This window comes from Daphnia pulex, chromosome 4, assembly GCF_021134715.1.
Source record: "Daphnia pulex isolate KAP4 chromosome 4, ASM2113471v1".
Classification (NCBI taxonomy): domain Eukaryota; kingdom Metazoa; phylum Arthropoda; class Branchiopoda; order Diplostraca; family Daphniidae; genus Daphnia; species Daphnia pulex.
Window position 1 is genome coordinate 8,209,867 of NC_060020.1, and position 19,957 is coordinate 8,229,823.

The 19,957-nt window shown below is 40.7% G+C and overlaps 2 protein-coding genes across 11 annotated transcripts in view; one reads left to right on the forward strand and one right to left on the reverse strand.

The window, feature by feature from the left end:
• The first annotated feature begins 2,776 nt into the window (after nucleotides 1–2,776).
• Nucleotides 2,777–5,721, forward strand: LOC124192558. The gene is made up of 2 exons (XM_046585918.1): nucleotides 2,777–4,213; nucleotides 4,304–5,721. The coding sequence occupies exon 2, from the start codon at nucleotides 4,618–4,620 to the stop codon at nucleotides 5,719–5,721; it is 1,104 nt and encodes a 367-aa protein (XP_046441874.1). The 5' UTR covers nucleotides 2,777–4,213; nucleotides 4,304–4,617.
• Nucleotides 5,722–8,710: 2,989 nt separating this feature from the next.
• LOC124193228 (hemicentin-1-like) overlaps nucleotides 8,711–19,957 on the reverse strand; it is a 39,958-nt gene continuing 28,711 nt past the window's right edge. Inside the window, exons 5-24 of one of the 10 annotated variants that reach the window (XM_046586947.1) lie at nucleotides 19,733–19,894; nucleotides 19,226–19,392; nucleotides 18,769–18,798; nucleotides 18,302–18,452; nucleotides 17,913–18,206; nucleotides 17,608–17,690; nucleotides 17,265–17,523; nucleotides 16,881–17,147; nucleotides 16,585–16,775; nucleotides 16,304–16,466; nucleotides 15,978–16,232; nucleotides 15,528–15,779; nucleotides 15,130–15,261; nucleotides 14,710–14,743; nucleotides 12,417–12,907; nucleotides 12,110–12,190; nucleotides 11,709–11,821; nucleotides 10,942–11,442; nucleotides 10,152–10,481; nucleotides 9,841–9,983 (exon numbers count right to left, since the gene is read on the reverse strand). In XM_046586947.1, the coding sequence (XP_046442903.1) occupies nucleotides 10,164–10,481; nucleotides 10,942–11,442; nucleotides 11,709–11,821; nucleotides 12,110–12,190; nucleotides 12,417–12,907; nucleotides 14,710–14,743; nucleotides 15,130–15,261; nucleotides 15,528–15,779; nucleotides 15,978–16,232; nucleotides 16,304–16,466; nucleotides 16,585–16,775; nucleotides 16,881–17,147; nucleotides 17,265–17,523; nucleotides 17,608–17,690; nucleotides 17,913–18,206; nucleotides 18,302–18,452; nucleotides 18,769–18,798; nucleotides 19,226–19,392; nucleotides 19,733–19,894 (3,944 nt within the window). In that variant the 3' untranslated portion in view covers nucleotides 9,841–9,983; nucleotides 10,152–10,163. Of the gene's footprint in view, nucleotides 9,984–10,151; nucleotides 10,482–10,733; nucleotides 10,783–10,941; nucleotides 11,443–11,708; nucleotides 11,822–12,109; nucleotides 12,191–12,416; nucleotides 12,908–14,709; nucleotides 14,744–15,129; nucleotides 15,262–15,527; nucleotides 15,780–15,977; nucleotides 16,233–16,303; nucleotides 16,467–16,584; nucleotides 16,776–16,880; nucleotides 17,148–17,264; nucleotides 17,524–17,607; nucleotides 17,691–17,912; nucleotides 18,207–18,301; nucleotides 18,453–18,768; nucleotides 18,799–19,225; nucleotides 19,393–19,732; nucleotides 19,895–19,957 lie in introns of those variants that run through there. The other 9 variants (XM_046586948.1, XM_046586951.1, XM_046586949.1 and 6 more) reach the window with 9 other exon arrangements.

Below are 19,957 nucleotides of genomic sequence, written 5' to 3' on the forward strand. Positions count from 1 at the left end.
ATTAGCCAATATAGCCTATAGCTATAGCCATGCTAAGATATCGATAGAAATCAGTAATCAACCGTTGTCGACATTCTAGCTTTTAATCCAAACTTTTTTACTTGTTATAAAAAAATTAATTGAGATTAACAAATTGAATTTGGATTGAATTCTATTTTATTGAATTGAGGGAAATTTCATTTTATGATTGACAAACTAGAAAACTGTTAAAGTCGTTGCTCAAGCATCTCCCCAGTGTAGCGCGTCATCCTACTCCGTTCCTCCTCGGTTCCTCCTCGGTTCCTCCTCGGTTCCTCCTCGGTTCCTCCTCCGTTCCTCCTCGGTTCCTCCTCCGTTTCTCCTCGATTCCTCCGTTCCTTCCTGATTCCACCAGTCACCGCCGTCACTTATAGATCCTTTTCTGTACGTTTCTGATGAGACTTTTTCTTATGATGACGATGCTTCTTGTCAGTCTTAGCAGCCGGTTCTTCGGGAATAGAAATTGATGTCCTGTTTCTCCCCAACCCGACCACCGATCCAACACTCGACAACACCGATTCAACACCAAACAACACCGACCTACCGGCGGACAGCGCAGTCGAACTGATTCCCCCCACGGCGCGTCTTAGTAGTCCCGGACGGACGGGTTCCTCGGGCTTTTCAGGTTTCTCTTCAGAGTGTTTCGGTCTAGACAAATGACTCTCAGAATGACGACGTTTCTTTTCATGTCGTCTCCTTACCTTCCGGGTACCAGTGGCTTCCGTCTCCAACCGAGATTCAACTGTCCGAGTAGAAGGCAAAATCTCAACAGCCTCTCGTATTGGATCCAGATCGGCCTCTGGGTTTGGTGCAATCTCATTTTCATCCGGTACTGCTGCTACAGTCACAATCTCCTTTGTTATCTTTTTGACATGGTGTGCTTCCGGATTGGACGGCAATTTAACATCCAGTTCAGATTTCTCTGAGGTGTCGGCTTCTGGTGTTTGGGGATCCTCATCAACTAAGACCTCGTCCTGGACATCCAACTTCTTTTCATCCGGTTTTTCTTCAGCATCATTTTCTGCGATAGATTTCTCATCCGGTTCCTGTTTTTTATGCAAAATCGGATCGACAAGTGAATGCCACATTCGGCTTGCTAATCCGGGATGTTCAGGTAAGACAGCATTGTCTGCCATCGGTTGAGCAGTTTCTTCTAATTTAGGGTGAGAATGACCTGTGTCACTTTCCTTCTTTTCCGGTTCTGAGGTAATGACTTTTTCAGTGGATGCCTCATCCTGAAAATCCGTCTGCTTCTCATCCGGTTTGTCTTCCGCTTCATTTCCTGCAATCGGTTTCTCATCCGGTTCCGGTTTCTTGGAATGCCAAATCGGATCGACCATCGAATGCCACATTCGGTTCGCCAATCCGGGATGGTCGGGTAAGTCAGCGTTGTGGACATCTTCTTCTTCGGGTCCAATTTTCTTCAGGGAACGAGACGGAGTCATCTCTTTGTGGGCATTCACTTGTTTATGAATTGCCTTTTCAGTCAACTCAAATTCCTGCAGCTCAGTCTTTTCATCCGCATCCAAATGTTTAATGTTTTTTACTTTCCTGACAGGTAGGCGTTTTTGGGACACTACAGGGATCGACGGGTTGTAAGTGGTGGGAGGAGCAGGATTGGCTCGGAATTGTCTTTTGCTCGTGAAATTGTCAAAATTTTTCTTCTTGTCCGGTAAAGGAACTTTTTCAGGTGATGTTTCATTATGCGGATGCAAAATTGGGTCAATCATCGAGTGCCACATTCGGTTTACAAGTCCGGGAGCGTTGCCTTTCTTGGCAACTTCAGTCTTGGTTATCTTGGGAGTCGAGAGAACAGGTTTGGCTTTGAAAGGCTTCAAATCTGTCCCGTCCGTATTCTTGGCGTCAGGTTTCTTGGTCATTACAGTCTTGCTTTTCTTAGGAGTTTGGTAAGGCTTATTGTAGTGACTGCTGGGAACAGGGTTGGCTTTGAAAGGTTTCGGTTTCAAATCTGTCCCGTCAGTCTTCTTAATAGCGCTTGTCAATTCAGGTTTCGGGGAAAAAGACCAATCACGCGGATGGATCTTTTTGTCCAAATGAGTTGGTAATGGACGGATAGTCTGGGATTTGGGAATGGCTGCCGTGATTGAGGTCGAGCCAAATCCTTGAAAACGGAATCCAACTTTGGGCATTTGTGGGGCCCCATCAGCCATGGTGAAATTAGCTGGTACTAAATGGATTTTATCCGGATTCAAAGTCATTGGTTTGATCGCATTGACTGTTGGTTTTGCCAATTTGACCGGTCTCTTATTGTCGATTTTGGATTTGACTAAAGGAAATTCTTTTTTCGTTCCGGGAAGTTTTCGAATTGGTTGAGTATTCATTCCCGTTTTTGAGTTCGTATTCCGTTTTTGAGTTCGTATTCGTAGGTTAATACAGAACGTATGATTAAGGTAGGTGGAGAGCCCCCTCTTTATATAGTACCTAGCTATCCCAAAATTTCATCAGCAAACCCCTGTCACCACTGATTTTGCTCCATTTTTTGATTAATTGTTTAACGAAAATTGTTTTAAATTAGATAATATCATCTCTTGCTATTTTAGCAATAATGTTCAATCATAATTAAAATAATTAATCAATTCAAACTTATTTTTTATCCGAAATTAGTTTTCTTATTTTGAAGATGATCAAAAAGTCCTGTCCGTTCCTGTCCATTCCTGTCCAGTCCTGCGTGTCGTCAATGTATGCATGGGTAGATCCATCTAGGTGCGAATTATGTAATCACATATTTTTTACTTATGAATTAGGACTAATATGAACATTTATTGGGGAATTGGAATTAATTTAACAATACAGATAGGATATATAACAAAAAGGTAAATTTAACTTACAATTTTCTCAAGTTTCTTAAGTAACTCTTATTGTCCTTACACTAAAATAGCAAATATTCTCTAATAATCCTGGGCGTACAAATTAGCAAATTGATAAGAATCCTTAACAAATAAATGAATCACAAAATAAATAAAAACGTATTCTGTTAGCTATGACACTCATCCATCAATTTCTTTCTCCTGACAATACCTGAAAGTGAGACAGTTGCTATCATGACATTATACGATGCCGGCTGCACAAAATTCGAATTTAAAAAAAATTGATTGAACTTATATTATGTTTGGGTGATTGTTGAATAACTGCCAATATTCGCTGTCCGGTTTTTCCCCGCTGTGGATACCTGCATGGGGGTTTTGTGACTTTGTGAGGCCTCTTACAATAACGTTAAGATATAGTAATCACGGTCACCAGCCAGCATTTTTTTTTTTTTCATGTCGTAAACGGCGCGCCATACTTAGCATGCTCATTTTGATGAGAGAATAGCAGGTTCTTCTCAATTCTCACCAACAACACTGCCCTCTCCTTTTTAAATTTCGCCCTAATTAGTTGAACCGCTGTTTATTCATCTAATCGTCAGCTGTGAACAGGATCCGGGATCCCGTACGACACCCGTCACTGAGTTGCCATCCACTTCGCTTAAAAAATCGTCCTAGAAGAAAATCAAGAAGAAAACGTACATAACAAAGAAGAATTTCAATACGGAACAGAAAAGGAGGTGCGAAAGATGTGAAACTGAAATACCCGATTTGGGGGAAACGTGTAGGCTATAGACTAGAATCAGACAAGAGACGATACGGTGAGAGAACATTAAATCGCATTAAATCGTGAAGGCCGACACCCAGTGGCGTTTTCCCTCCCCAGGGCCCAGAGTAATAACCTGTAACGGATCACAACATGACTAATAAGATCCCCAGCTTCTCCACTGGGAAGAGGGCTTGTGTGCTTGTGAGTGCAATATGAAACTTCTCTATATTTTTCAAAATGTCCTAATGGGAAATTGGGAATAGCCTGTGGGAATAACTAAATTTTATTATGCTTTCATTGGAATCGTGAAAAAATGCGCAAATATAAAGGCTACGTGGTTTTTCTAATTACAATTCTTGTCATTTATTTCTCGGCTGACATTGTGTTTTTGTCTCCAGATCTGTGAATATTTCCAAACTTGTTTTTTTTAAATTAAATAGTGCGAAGATGCCTACCGTGAAAAGTGTAAAATCTCTCTTTCAACTGTGCGTAGCATTTATTGTCTCTATTATCGAAGATAGTGATTTTCCAGTTAAACCATCGACGAATAATGAAGTGCCAATGGAGCTAGAAGAAGTTGTCAATCCATTTCATCAGCTGCGTGAGTCAAATAAAAAAGTTAGCCTTTTAGAAAAAAATTTATCTTCTTAAACCTAAACATTGTCGTATTTATGTTTGAATGTCTCTTTAGCCATAAGCGTCTTAGAACAAATAATCGTCAACGTCAATTTCGCGTACCATACCTATGGCAAGCCCACAAACACATTTTTTCTTGAATATCTGATAAGCCCACAACTCAGATTCTTCAGATTTCATTATTACACCGAAGAATACTTGACAGTTTTCCCCCAGTTCGGAAAATTGCTTTCTTTGAACTTGCGATACACAAAAGCAGGGGACAATTGTTTACATCTAATAGGAAATTATTGTAAAAATTTAAGGTACGTGAAATCTAAATCTGTTTAAAATATTGTTCATTTTGTAAATGCCTTTTTTAATGGTTTCATGAATAGAATGTTGGATATTCACCACTGCCATCAGCGAATCACAGACATTGGAGTTCGATCGCTATGTTTCAATTACGACGATCTAGAGAAACCTTCTGGTTTATGTAAGACCCTCCAGTATTTGCTGATGTACTGCACTAGTGTTACAAAACAAGGAGCTCAATTGGCCATAAATAATCTAACAAAGTTAAAAAGCCTTCATCATGAAAGTACCTTCGAAGTCTTGGTAGAGTTCATTCAGAAGCGGTTGGATCAAAATTTGTCGGAAATTCCGAATATGTTTTCCTTGGTGAATCTTAGAATAGGTTACGTCACTCCATACAGAAAAGGTAGTCTGGGACAAGTGGTGCAGCTCATTTCGTCATCACTTACTTCTGTTATCATTATTGCCATGAAGGAATTAACTGACACTGATCTTTTAAGTTTGACGTCATTAAAAAACCTCAGACAATTTCATTTAAATTGTCCCAAAGAGCTTAAAGAATATAAAGGATTTGAAATCACGTTTAAAGGTAGTGTGGTTCCCTTATTGAAAAATACTGGAAATTTATTGGAGGTTCTTGACATTTGTTTCTTTCCTGTCGTCGATATTTGGACTGTTTTCAAATTTTGTCCTAATTTAAACTCTTTATTTTTCAAAACTCATTGCGAAAGCGTTACGGTCTTACCTGAAGACGAAATAACACTTTACCGCAACGAAAAGGAGCGGTTTATTTTGAAGAATCTTGAGACGCTATATTGTGGTTACAACATTTCGTCGGAAATCCTTCAGTTTCTTTTGTCCTTTCCTACACTAACAGATGTTACGGTTACTTACTGTAACGCTCTCACTGACGAATTTTTACAGAACGCCGTAATAAGCTGTTTCAAATTTAATAACGTAAGAAGGTTCCATTTTACTTTTTGCTATTACATCACAAAACGAGGTATAGATACCCTAATGGCGAATAGCAAGTTTGTCGAAGAAATCGATATTCAATTCTGTAAGAATTTGACGCACGGAAATGTTTACGAGTGGCACTTGCAAGCTAAAAAAGCAAATTTGAAATTAAACATACATTACAAAAATTCTGATGTTGAAATGTGCTATCGTACCAACTAGCTGTTGGAAGTATTATGTTTAATGGAAATACATGAATGCCAGTATGCCTTCTGTCGCCTTCTGTTTCACTGCCAATTATTCATTTATAATTTTGATTTATAATTCCTTAATGTTCTTAATTTTTAAACGGTTAAGCGGACAAGCAACACATCATAACGTTTCGTTGCCGATCATTTCATCGATTGATCAACAGAAAGAGAGAAGAAAGCGACGAACTGCGTGATTGGCTTCTTTGGATTCGTGACGTTATGTCGTTCCTTAATTCCTTTGCTGAAATAGTACGAGGCCCATCAACGACTCCAGCAGACAACCAAGTTCTTGGAAGATGTTGGAGAAGATGAGCTTGACTTGGGGCGAGTCGTCAAGACCAGTTGCCGGTTGAAAAATCACGCCAAATGAAATGATCGAGGTCGATTTATGAGTAAACTGGGTGTCGACTGCCACTACCAACACTTAAAGTGCGTTCACACTGCCACTAACCAACGTTACGGAGCATAGCGTAGCGTAGCGCCACCAGGTGTGACGGAAGAATATGTACTGTAGCGTAAGGGTGTTTTAAGCTCCTCCCACGCTCGTAAGGGTGTTGAGCGTGGGGAGGAGTTTAAATAAAACATTCGTTATCATCTTTTTCGGTCATCTTTCTTCATCAGCTCCGGTCCTTTTCTTCCGAGTCTTCTTCAGCTCCGGTCGAGGCTCCGGTCCTCTTTTCACGAAAACTAAAACTGGCCACGAACTCTTGAAAGAAATACTCTCTTAACGACCCACATTTTTCCTTTTCCCCTCTTTTCTACTTCCTTTCTTATTTCGTCTTCTCCCACCTTCTCCTCTTCCTTCCCTCTGCCCTCCCTTCACTTTTTTAAATTTTATTCACAATTATTTTATTTTTACACAACCATTCAATGCGCATTATCGTACACTAACGTAAATAACGAGAAGCAATAAAAATATATCTTTTATGCTATTTAATTAAGTTTTTAAAAATTTCATTTAAATCAATATTCTTCAAATCCTGCAGAACATCCATTCCTATTATATTATTTTGAACTTTTTCAGTTTCTCTCAAAACAATTATTTCATATGTACGTTCATATATAGTAACAGTACAAAAACCTTTATCAGCTATTTTTTTTAAGGTAGCATCCACAACTCGATTAATAGATTTTCTTAATCCTGGTTTCCCTATTTCCTCCCACGTTTTTTCTGTGATTACTGTTATTTGTGACCCAGTATCGATTTGGGCTTTAATTGTGAATCCATTGATATTCAAGTTCAAGGTTGGGGTTTCAGCATATGTTCCTACTTCTTTAAGACTTTCTTGCTCAATTTTTTCAGTGAAAACTTTTTGGTTCCAATCAACGTTGTGGATAGCTGCTAGCCAACTTCGTCCAACAATATTATTTACCATATTGTCCGAAACATACAATGGTAAAAAGTAGTTCGTGTTTTCATAGACAACTCTGGCCATGAACACACCCTTTATCTTCAAACACTCCCCACTCATCGCCTCAAACGAGTAACCTTTTACTTGAGTTAATGGTGGCTTTCCGATCCGCTTCCATTCTTGCTTTGTAAGAAATGATGCGGGACTCCCCGAGTCAATTAGCATTTGAACTGGTTTTCCTCTAACGACAAACTCGTCACACGGTTGATTGTGCTGGTTTGTTGTTTGTTTTCCCGGGAAAATATTTTTAAAAAATGTTTTTATCGTTTTCATTATGTTAGTCGTTTTGTCTGTTTCGTCTGTTTGCAGTTTTTTCGTGCAGTGGTTCGTACCGTACGAACGAATTGTACGTTTTCTGTTGAAATCTATATCCGGCTGAATTGCTGCCGGGCTCCGGCTCCCTGTTAGGCCTAATACGTTTGCAATCGGCTCATAACAACAGGAAATATTCAACACAAAATCTTCTGGTTGCGACGAAGTCTCTGGTGGTTTGAACTTGTCGCAATCGCTCCGCTCCTCGGCTATATTTTTTGAAAGCTCGAAGGAAAGGAGTCTTTTTTTTTTAATGTCATCATGCTCGGTCTGGGAAGTTGTGGATTTGGTGCATTCCGGTTGCTCTCCTCCAACAAACAGTGCAAAGAGTAAATCCCAAAACAATCGAATTGCTATGAATATCCCTGTCAGGAAATACATACCTTGGAGAGAAAACACTGGAAAATGCATCAAATTGATGTACAACATTCTGAAGTTTTAGTAGAATATTATCTTTTTAAGCAGGTGATCACACCTCCTTATATAGACTCTTAAAAAATGCTGGAATGAGCAGACACCGATCAAGCATCTTTTTAACTGAAATTTTCAATTTGTAATGGCCCAATCGTGTCGGTTTTCGTGAATTTGGGATTAGTAATATTATTCCCATTATGTTCAGATAAAATTGTTACTCAGAAATTAATATAAGGAACGCTAAAACTCCAAATGACACCCTTCATTTATAGCTCTCGTTAACTATATAAGTATGGTGCGATCGGTGCGTGCATACGTATGACGCGCCGTTTACGAATTACGACAGGCAAAAAAATGTAAAAAACATCTAGTGGTCGTTTTCGAAACTATACATTAACGTTAATCGAAAATGCTACGCCACCTAGCAGAAAACCTTTTAAATAAAAATTTTAAAAATTTCTTGGCGCTCAAGCCTTGAAAAAATGAAGCCTTGCCATACTGAGTACGGTATTTACATTTTCCTCAATGTACTTTTAGGATGATGTTGCGATTTCATGCGACGCTTAAAACTCCGCTTATTTTTTAAATGCTGCTGAAAAAATTACAACGAATGAGAACATAGTTTGCAGGGCATACTTACCTGGAAAAAACATACAGCAGATTTTTTTTCAATACCAAAGGTCAAAAATCTTTTCGAGGATCAAGAATCAGTTAACAGCTGAAAAGGTCATTGGATATAAAACCAGGTTTGATTGTTTCCATATGCAGCAAAACTATGTCAATTTTATTCAGAGAAAAACAACCAAGGTAAAAACACGTCGATTACTATTGTCTGATCCATTGCGTTTTATTCAAACTGCACAGTATGTTGAACAAAGGGAAATTCACAGTTGTAATGAAGGTGAAAGAAAACAGTACTATAAATACACATTAATACACACACGTATGGTGAGTCAACACATATATAGACAAGTGAAAATAGTTTTGAACGCTAAAGAAAAAAGAACAGTTTCTCGCAAAGAGCTCAACACGCTTTTAACAACAAACAGCGACCTTATACGCTAGTATTTTTTTTATTGACGCATTAGTTAGAATAAATGCACGCTACTCTTGAACCAGCTGCAAAACTGTCCCCAAAAATCAAGGCGAACATTTTATATTTATTTAAGGTACACACTTTAAAAAAAATGTTCAGTTAACTTAAATAAGACGTAAGATGATGCTGAAATTAAGCTGTCGGATCTTAATAGTATCGCAATCCAATCTTTGGATTGGATTCTCTTTGGCAGAAAAGACGACCTACTCTGTACATTATTATGTAAATCTCATTTATGAAGAGAGAAAAAATCGTGAATGAACAACAATCTACAGTGCTCCCTTTCGGGAAACAAATTATTATAATCATAATTTCAGTATCAATCTTTTGTATCCTCAGTACAATGGTAACTAGTTTTCCCAATAAGCTACGGGGGGTTATATGCTGTTGTATACACGAGAACACGAGTGAATACATCGAGGAAACTCATTACAAACATCACAGCACAAATTGTTGCTTGATAACATTCACGTGTACACTTATGCGATCATTTCCCAGATTTTGGTAGCACTGGTTGAAGGGCCCCCTTATAATTTACACCTCTCCAACTCCCGATCAATTGCAAAGACGACCACTAAGGGCATCACACACATTTTAACGTAACGCCCAATTTATGTTTAGAGAAAGAATGAAACTGCAGTCGATTTTGAAATTCAAGACGAAAGCGATTCTGTTAAAATTTTTGCCATCGGATGTGAACAACAGATTACGGTACTTCAAACCTCATGAACCAGAATTTCGTAATAGTTATCAGTTTGACGATTAAAAAAAAAAAGCCCATTATGTTGTTTTTATATCCCAGAAGACATTCAAATCGATTTGACACGTTGCATTGTTAATCTAGAGTCGCGTTTCACGAGTTGGTCGAACTGGAAGTCCTTGCGCCTGAGCTTTCTTTTCTGACGCTTGTAGAATACTAGCCTTCTTGTAGTAAGTTGGCCCGTAATCTTTGTCATCGACGTCGGCATAGACTAGGTCAGACAGGATCGGCTTAAACGGCTACAGAGAATAAAACAGTACTTAGAATATGTCGATTATTCGTTCAGTCGAAAAAGTTGCTATTTTTTTTAAATTGCAGTTTTTCTCTTTTGTGAAAAGTATGACTTGAAGACCTTGAATGTTAGGCATTTCTCGAGAATAGAAAGTGTTTAAAAGAGTAATACAAACCTTACGTTGTGATTAGACCTGAACCTCTTGGCCTCCACTCATAAACTGCAGTACAGCGTACTCGGTCGGAGACATTTCATTCTGGTTGGGTTGCAACGGGGTGGCACGGGCAATAGACAAATCGGCGTAAACGATGCTGCCGGTTGGTTGATGGGATGCGTGATTAGTGAAAGCGGGGAAACGGGGCGACGACGCGTGATGTGTTTGCTGTTTGGGAGGATCGTAGGTGGAGGTATGAACTGGAGCCAGCGGCCGGGGTGTCCAGGCCTGTTGCTGCAGCTGTGGATCAGTCATGCTCGTGCTCTCCGTCGAGTTGATCAACGGGTTCGTCTATCGGATGATGTTAATCCACAAACACACAAAAGACTATCAAAACTCGGCATGCGACTCGATCATTTGATCAAATTTGTCATTGGCATTTTAAATAGTCTTCACAGGGAAAAGGCCGCTAAACAGAGACCTACTAGCCTACTAATTTACAGTTACATCCGCACATTTGTAACATGATGTCAAAATTGTTGGCAGGTTCAACTCGAGAGTGGTATGTATTCTTTTAAACTTTTGAGATAGCGAACCACTCACGTTTAATAAAGACTACAGCGTCGGCAAAATATATGACGCCAGGCTCCAGCTGAATCCGCACAAGATGCATGCACAGAGTTAAGACGTCGGAAGAGAAAGAAATGAAATTTTAACGTAACAAGTCATGCCCGCTTGAATGCAGAGAAATGATTAATAAGAAGAACAATCAAGCACCTCAAAAGTGGACACCTTTCAGCGCCATCATTACCTGCATGAACTGGTCTGCGTTATCTTGATGTTCTTGGCTCGTCTGCACTTGGGAATTCTTAAGCGGGGCCGGCATATTTTGGTAGGCGTGACGCTTCAGTGTATGAAAACGAGGTGCAGGCACGGGAATGGAGAGCTGCTGCTGTTCATGCTGCAGATTTTCTTCGTGCGACGTCACCGCATGCAGTGGCAAGGTAATCGTTTCCGCATTTTCGGATGGCTGGCATGCAAATTCAGCCGAATCGTTACCACCCGGTGCGGAGGAAGGAACGGCACGGGGCACCCGAAGTGAGCGAAAGCGCAAGCCAGCATCTGCCGCTTTAGGCTTATGAAGCGAGTTAAGAAGCGAATTCCGACCACGACCCTGTGGGCCGTGAGGAGTGGCCGATAGGCTGTCGTTCGCACTGACCACTTCCGAAATAGTTCGATTAGTGCTCCGTGCCGATCCGTAGCCGGAAGAAGGAGTGTGACTCATTTGACTGGAGGGGCGGCTGGCAAAGTCCTGAACGAATAGCCACATACCGACACAGGCAATGCAGAGTCAGACAAATAAACAAAAGTTTTAAAATTCAAGCAGACATGCGAGACACCAAAACACCGTGCATTCAAACTTCGGCTGTTTACTCTAAATATTATGCAATATGGACAAACAATAAACTAATTTGTGAGTTCTGTAATTACTCTCCTTGAATAAGAAATCGTGACAATAACCCTCGAGTCTCTTGTCTCAGGACTCGTGTATTAGAATAATAGTAAACTCGGACTCACTTTGTTGGGAGCAGTTTGAAGCCCGTGGAAGGGAAGGTTCTCGTAGAAAGCTTTACTGTTTTCTGGAAGACCATCGTTACCACTTTTGGTAGACGGCCCAGTCGCCGCAACAGCTAAAAGATTCAGAAAAATATTTCATAAACGGAAATCAACATCATTTTCATTTTATTAAGGCTCTATTTTATAGAAAAATAATTATCCTTAATTTTATAATGAAAAAAATCAATTCAAATTCTACGATACATACAGAGATTTGAGACGATTAAAAAAACATTGACTATCCGTTCAGTATAGAAAACAAATGACGCTCGATGCCAAGAAATTCAAAGGGCAAAGTATTCAAGTTCAAAGGGAAAATCGAGCTGTTTGTGCTTTCGTGCAATACAGACTGAGGGTCTTACCTGGAGTGGAAGAAGAAGGCAGATTGCCATCCGGCTTCTTCCTCTTTCTAGTTGAGGTTCCGCTCTCTTGGTTGGAGACTGCTAGGGCATGATGCAGGAACCAAGACAGCAGGTGCGAACCCAAAGCAAAAGTCAAAAGGTGTGCGCCGCAACAGATACCAAACGACACACATACGATGCCAGGATCAGGAATAGGTAGCAGAGCAAATAGTAATATGGAAACAAACAAAATTGTGTGTCACTTTTTTGTTACGATACAAAATCATTATCAGATGGGATGGTGGTGTAAGCGGAGTTAGTAACCTACCTGCTGCTGATGTGTTGGTCCGATCCGCTTCGGTGACTAACTGCTGTTGGGATTCCACAGGAATCAGAGGTCTGGGACGACAAGGTCCTTTGACACAGATGACTGAACGGGTACTTTCGCTTCCGGAATCCGTCGCCTGGATCCCGCCTCCAGAATCACTGTCCCCGCCCCCTCGTCGTTTTTGAGTATCTCGCAACGTTTCGTAATAGGGATTGCCCGTTTCGACTACCTGACAATCGGCAGGTTTATCTGATCTGGGATGATTTGCTAGCGAACCAGTTGAATCAGATCGCGATCTGCTTTTGTTGGAACTGGACGCATCAGCCTGCTGGTCGCCCGGTGAAAGTAGCACGGAACCGGAAGCCGCCAACGTAAGACTGTTGGTACCGTTGACGTGCACCTGAACTCCGGGTCGTAGTGGCCACTTATGCTGATGTACTTGTTGAATGACTGTTCCCGGCTGTAAGGTCATAGTTGATCCTCCTTCCGGACTGGGGTTTTTTTTTTTTTTCGTAATTTGTTTCGTTTTTTGGGTGCAGGTTTCATGCAGGTTCATAAGGCGAGCACCAAGGGGGAAAGGTGATCCATGCGAGAATACATGAAAAAAGGACAAAAAAATGGCAGAAAGTGAACAAAAAGCTTGTGACTTTGTTGGTTGTGTGCATTTTAGGTAAAATGAGATTGACTAATGACAAGGAAGGCATGTTCTAGACTAGCAGAAATTAAATTTGAGAAAAAAGTCGAATGAAAAGCTAGAATAGTCGCCAGGCCTTTCATCCATTCAATAACTGAGGATGTGGCCTATTTCGTCTTCTGTCGCATTTCAATCAGAAAGGATTGGCGCAGTCCACATCTGTCAAGTTTACTTGTTCATATTATTATCTTAACTATTGAAATTGCTGGGTTTGCTAGGCTTAAAAGTGTATTCTTTCCTGTAAATCGAAAATATGGTATGCTGAATGCACCAAAAAAGGAAAATCAATTTAAAAAAAATCAAAATCGATACATTTTCTTTTTTTTAAATATCATTAATATCATAGGACGCCCGTATAAAATAAAAATGTAATAGCAAGATATTTTGATTCTTTGACAACAGTTTGTCTCTCATATACCGGAATAACGAAAGGGAAACGAATTGATTTTGTTGTTAAATTTCAAAACTGATAGGATTTCAAATGATAATATAAATGAAGTTGTAAGCATCAGGCCTGTGTAGCACACACGTGAAATGGAACGAAACCAATCACCTTCTTTTATTCTTCGCAATTTCAATTATTGAATTATTTCTGCAGTTCTCAAGTATTTAATATATATACTAAACAAGTTTTCCTATTATTATTCTGGTATTATGCGTATAACAGCAAGGAACGACAAAACGGAAATATTGCTTGAATGAGGAAAGGAGAGGGAAAATTAAAAACACTAGGTTTCACTTTACAATTTCTAAATCGGAAATGCGGGACGTATCGCAATGGATAATCGCCATACTGCTGGTGATCAGGTATTGAAAAAAAATGCACAACGAACACCCTGTTCGCAACTAAAACCAACATACACATTTAACACTCAATAGATCCCCAATCGTTACCGGATTACTCGTCCGCTAGGCGACGGAAGCGCTAAATCAATTAATGAATAGGAGAAGGAAAAGTGACAAAATTGTGGCATTTTTTTTTTGTTTCTAAAATTTAAAAATTTTCAACACTTTTTCATAGTGCACACGCATATGCAGAATTGCTCACGGTCCTGGTTTGGCGTACACATTGATAATAAAACGGGCAGAACGGCTGGAAAAATATAAAAGAAATATGGGAACACCATGTTTTAATATTACTCGAGAGATCAAACAAGATGTCTCAGGTCCGACAATAATTAATAACTACTTTGACATCTATGCCAAATATCCCTAGTTCACTTGCAAATTGCAATTCTGTCAACTCAATCTGACGAATTTTTCAAATCTAATGTAGTTGCAATTCTTATTAAAATAAGCTATCCTACTATACGAAAGTATCGCACGAGTGGATTTTTTAGGTTTTCTTTGAAACACTTCCTGCATTTTTTTTCAAAATCGAATCGAATTCTTCGAATCCTTATAAAACTAATTTTTACTGTTTCGATGATACATATTATAGGAGCCAGCACTGAAGGGAAAAAATCCCCTTTGTGCATTACGTAACTCGATAGAAGAAAGATTGCTCAGGAATAAAAGCGATAAACTTTGAAAGTGCTTCATTTGAACATTAAAAGAAGAGTAAGAGAAGGAAAAAAAATAATAATGTTGATGACTTACTTTTCACGTTGTTCCATGGAACTGGCAGGGTTATCTGAACAACAACAAGCGTGTGCAGTGTTTGTAAAATATTTGGGAGTTCGGGGTTTTATTTTTTAATAGAAAAAGGTGGGAAAAAATAATAAAAATGACAAATAGTTAGTGACGAATCAACGCAAGCAAAACAGATCTACAAAAAGCTTCAAACACATTCCGTATTTTAAATCAAAGCTTTGATTCTACAGTAGAATATAACGATAGCAATGATGTAGCAATATGCAGTCTATGACAGAAATACTTCATGGACTCTTGCAGTTCCATTTTTCGCATAATTGCTGATTATTTTACTTTATTGTAAACTATATATCAATGTATGGCAGAACGGATATTCGTAGGACAGACAAAATAGACTATAAGTGAGTCGAAAAAGAAAGGACTTACATTTATCGTCGGCGCGCTGTCTTCGGCAAATGACGAGTAACACAATACAGACGACGAGGATGACGACGATGGCAGCGGCGATAATGGCGATGATAATGATGTTCTCGTCACCCAGCTTCGCCAATAACCCACCTGCGTTGGAAGATAGGGAAAAAATTGTGACTAATGGAGACATAAATCCTTATCGAGCACGGTATGATAAATCCATTTGTCTGTATATAAGGCTTCCGTTGGACAGCACGCGATGGATTTCTAATGGCGTTGCGTGTCACATGGTTCAACAAAAGAAAAATCGTCTCTTTCGGTTTGGCAACTCGACATTTTTCTTTCCTCTCATTTTTTTTCTGGAACGGAAGTTAACATTCGGTTCATACAAAATGTTTCAAACAAAAAATTACCTTCGACGTTAATCTCGCAGGGGGTTGCAAGGCCGACCGAGTTGTTCACGTAACAATAGTAAACGCCACTGACGGGAGGTGGTCCGTCAATTGTCAGAATACTTTGCAAGCCCATGTGAACAATGTCCGTGGTCAACGTAGAGTTGTTCAGCATCCAAGTGAAGTCAACCAGTTTGGGATTGGCCTTGACTTCGCATATCAGCCTGGTCTTGCCTTCCATTTCGCGTAAAGTGATTGAACACTCCGGTTTGTCTGCACATAATAAAACGCACAATATTCAATGATTATATGACTTGGTAGAAACGAAAGTTACGTCCTATAATGCTTAAATGAGTTGGGGAAATAAAATGGATGATCGATTGGACGAATCGAGTATTAAGTCTACTATGAAACAAGCAGAGGATTCTTCCTTGTGACGCAAAACGATTGAGGAAAAAACGATTATCTCACAAACGACATTGATGAAGGCTTTGGCGCTGCTGTTGCCGTGCTGATTGTGGGCCACACACGAGTATTCGCCCGTCTTATCACGGCTCAGACCGTAATCAAGTGCCAGACGTTGCCCGTTGCCAATGATCTGGTGGTTGTACTGCCAGTAGTAATTGGCCAACGGATAGGAGAACGCCGAGCACTCCAAGTGACCGGCTATTGAGCCTTCTTCCACTTCGATCGTTGGGCGGTCAATTACTGTGTTTGTCGGTGCATCTGCAATAATGTAATTAACAACGTAATTCAATGAGCTTTTAAGCAGTCAAATTAAAACCGTCTCGACTTACATTCAACCGTGAAAAAGGTTGTGCTAGAGACACCATCGCCCACCACGTTGTCTGTGGAAGTGCAAGTGTAATTCGCAGTGTCAACTATCGGATCCAGTTTCGCCTGACTCCACATCCGCATGTTGAAAGACAGCGTCGACTTGACCGACTGGTGCTGATTAAACTGTTGCGCATTAAAAAATAAAATAATTATTCATTCCAATAACCAGCAGTTACAATGTGAGCAACTAACTAACTAACATCCACGTTTCAAAGGAATTCAATAAGTTTTTTTTTTTTACTTTGACGTTTTCCGGCACGAAACTATCGACGATAGTGTACATGGGTGATTCTCGGATGGGCAATCCGTTGCGGAACCAATCGATCTGACAGAGCGGGTAACACTCAACGCGACACGATAATTTGGTAGCGTCGGCAGCATCAGAGAGGGCGCCTGATGTTGGCGGAAGTCGCTCAATAAACGTTGGCCCAGCTGTGAGATACGCACGAGCAAAGCAAAGATCATTAGTTGACTATGTTATCGAGTTGTACCGGCGATATAGTATAGGCCTAACGTTTATTGGGATAAATCACTCACCGTAGACCTCGACTTCGACAGTGGCCGTCTCGCCCTCGCCGGCCTCGTTGACTGGTGTACACGAGTAGTTGGCTTGATAATTCAGCGTCACTTGGCTGACATTCCATTGGGCATCGCTAATCTCTGGAATGACGTGTCCGTTGCGCGTCCATCTGTACTGTGTCACAGCCGGCTGGCCAACGTCCGAGACCCCGCACGTTAAAGTCATGGGCTCGTCTTTCACGACCACATCAGGCTCGAAGATAAGTGTCGTATTACCCGGAGGATCTGTCACGTTAAAAAGGCCGTTTAATGAGGCAACACCATATTCAATTGGCATTTCTTAATTGACGAATGCAGAGGAATAGATTGCAAAGTTGCTGCCGTGCTGTGGCAGATTCTTACAGTAAATGACGAGAGTCTCGACATCGGACGAAGGTCCCCATCCAGCGGCGTTCATACCCTCGCAAGAGTAATTCCCTTGGAAGGAGCGGCCGACATACTCGAGAAGTAACTTGCTGGGATCCACGTCACACAAATCTTCGTCGTACATGGAAAATGCAGTGATCGTCTCGTTGACTGGACAATCGGGCAACTCTTTGAGAAGTTCACCGTCCAGATACCAACGAACTCCCAGCAGGACCGGTGGGTACCCATTGACCACCTGGTTAATCATATTCCGTCAGTCGTACTTTCATTCAATATTTATTAAAAATTTAGATTTGTAATTAGGGGGAAAATTAAATACCTGGCAATTAAGTGTAACGTTGGGACGTTCTAATTCGTTGACCGGTAGTTCGGGTTCCATGGTCAAACGCACTTCCGCAGGATCTAAATTTAAATTTTATTAATTTTTTTGTTATGTAAAAAATTTTTACTTTATTACTAACAAGTAATTTGATGACGCTATGCAAATGTAAACATCAACTGACTTGCAAAGTTAACACAATATAATACCATGTCAACAAATAGGAGTAGAAGAGATACAATATTACAAACAAGGGTCAAACATTGCCTGCAATAAAACAGATGTTTGATTTAGTGTGTACGTACATTGGACGGAAATGAAGGCCACGTTCTCCGACTGGCCAGTGCCGACGGCATTGGTAAGGCGACAGGAATAGGCCCCGGCGTCATCTCTCGTCGCTTTTTTCAGGAGAAGTGCCGGTTGGTCGACTGTGGCACCTTCGTATTTATGGGGGCCATCGATAATAATTTCGACGTCATCCTTGAACCACTGGACGGACGTCAGGGTGACCGGATTGGCATCGTATGTACAAAAAATGAGTACGTCCATTGTTTCGTTGACAGTTACGTTTTCTGGCGAAACGGCCACCATAGGAGCATCTGAAATTCCGCCGAGAATATATTCAACGTATAAATATAATAAGGTATTCTCCTCAACACGAAATGCGGTGCTGGGGTAAGGGTCAAAGTCTTACATTCAACTCTGAGGAGTTGGGATGCTTGCACTGGTTTCTGGTGCAAATCATCGGTGACTGTGTTGCCAGCCCGGCACGTGATGTAACGGCGATGGTCATGGCGATTGAGCGTGAAGATCAGTCGACTTTTGGTGCTAAAAGTTCCGTCCGCCTACAAAGTGACAATTGGATGAAAAATCTTCGATTGTTTCTTATCAAACGTTTCTCGCCAAAATGCCACACTTCAAGCAAGACAGTCAACACAGGCATCACAAATAATGATCTATTACTAAGCATCAGTAATCGGCAAGCGCTGTGTCATTAGAGTCTGAGGATCTGGTCAGTTTCACATTTGGCTACAGACTGAAACTACTATTTGATTATTACAGGTACCAAGTTAGTTGGGGAAAACGGCTGTAGGCAACATGCTGTCACTCTGGGCTCTCACTCTCTTTTCTCTCTCTCTAAAAATCAATTCCTTTACATACTTGCTCCTCCACCTCCGCTTCCTCTTCCGGCTGATGGGTAAACGCCGCCAAACGAGTTCGCGAAATAAATGCACAAAAACAATATGAAAATCGAGAAATCACAAAAGGGGGAGAGCACGACGTCAGAAACAAATTCGTCGACGCCTTTATACTGCACGCCAGCAGGCACTTCTTTGCACGTTTGGCATGTCCCATCTTTAATGAAGCAGAATCGGTTGACTTTTCCACACTTTGTTTGTCTTGACTGTTGCCTTGGCATTTTTCACTTCTATATTTTCTCCTGGCTGACGTCCCTACCAACCAGTTTCCCTCCCTTCCCTTCCCCCTTGTATAAGTTGTAACTATTTGAAGACTTGACTATTTTTGAGAAGAAACAGATATAACTTATATACATGGCGTAGTATGGATGGATATAGACTCTGGAAATATGGCGTGAAAGGATGTTGCTGGCACTGACCTGAAGTTGGGTTGTTTCGACGGCGCTCTTTTGTAGTGGCGACGAATCATTGTACCACGTAATGGTTGCAGCCGGCCGGGCTCCCTCGGCTACGCAATACACCACAACGGCAGTTCCTTCCGTCACAGCCGTGTCCAGTCCGGTGAGCGTCACATTGGCGGGTTTCACTGCATTGTCATGAATCCAATTATACAGTAGTGTCACTAGACGTTTCACTCTTTGTTTACTTTGTACATTTAGACGCTCGAAAATGTCTCGATTTCCTCATTTCACAACATTCAGGTCGGACGAGATATCTAGGACAGTACAGTCTAATCGCCTTAAATGATTTCATTTTCTACATGGGTGATTCTCTTGCCGTTTTACATTTACATTTGGAATCCAATCATGACGAGATGAAATGCAGGAAAGTGATGGGATTATTGCCATCAAATATCTACGCTATTGAGTTACCGGAGGACCCTTTCAACATTTTCAGCAAGAAAGAAAGTATAAAAGCATTTTTACCGTGTACGTCAATACGCAAATTGGCGACCAATGGCGAATGAAGTGCTGGACTATTAACTCGACACTGCCATTGTGCGTTCAAGTCTTGACGGGTCAGAACTACTTGAAGCCGATTGATCCCAGTCATAGCACCGCTCTCTTCTTGCGTGGCCACCAATTCACCTAAAGCAAAAGAAATATGCCACGACATGTATAAATTACGTAATAACTTGGCTAGACAGAATG

Coding starts and splice junctions, on each gene's coding strand:
- LOC124192558 (XM_046585918.1), top strand. CDS start 4,618: ATGAATAGAATGTTGGATATTCACCACTGCCATCAGCGAATCACAGAC.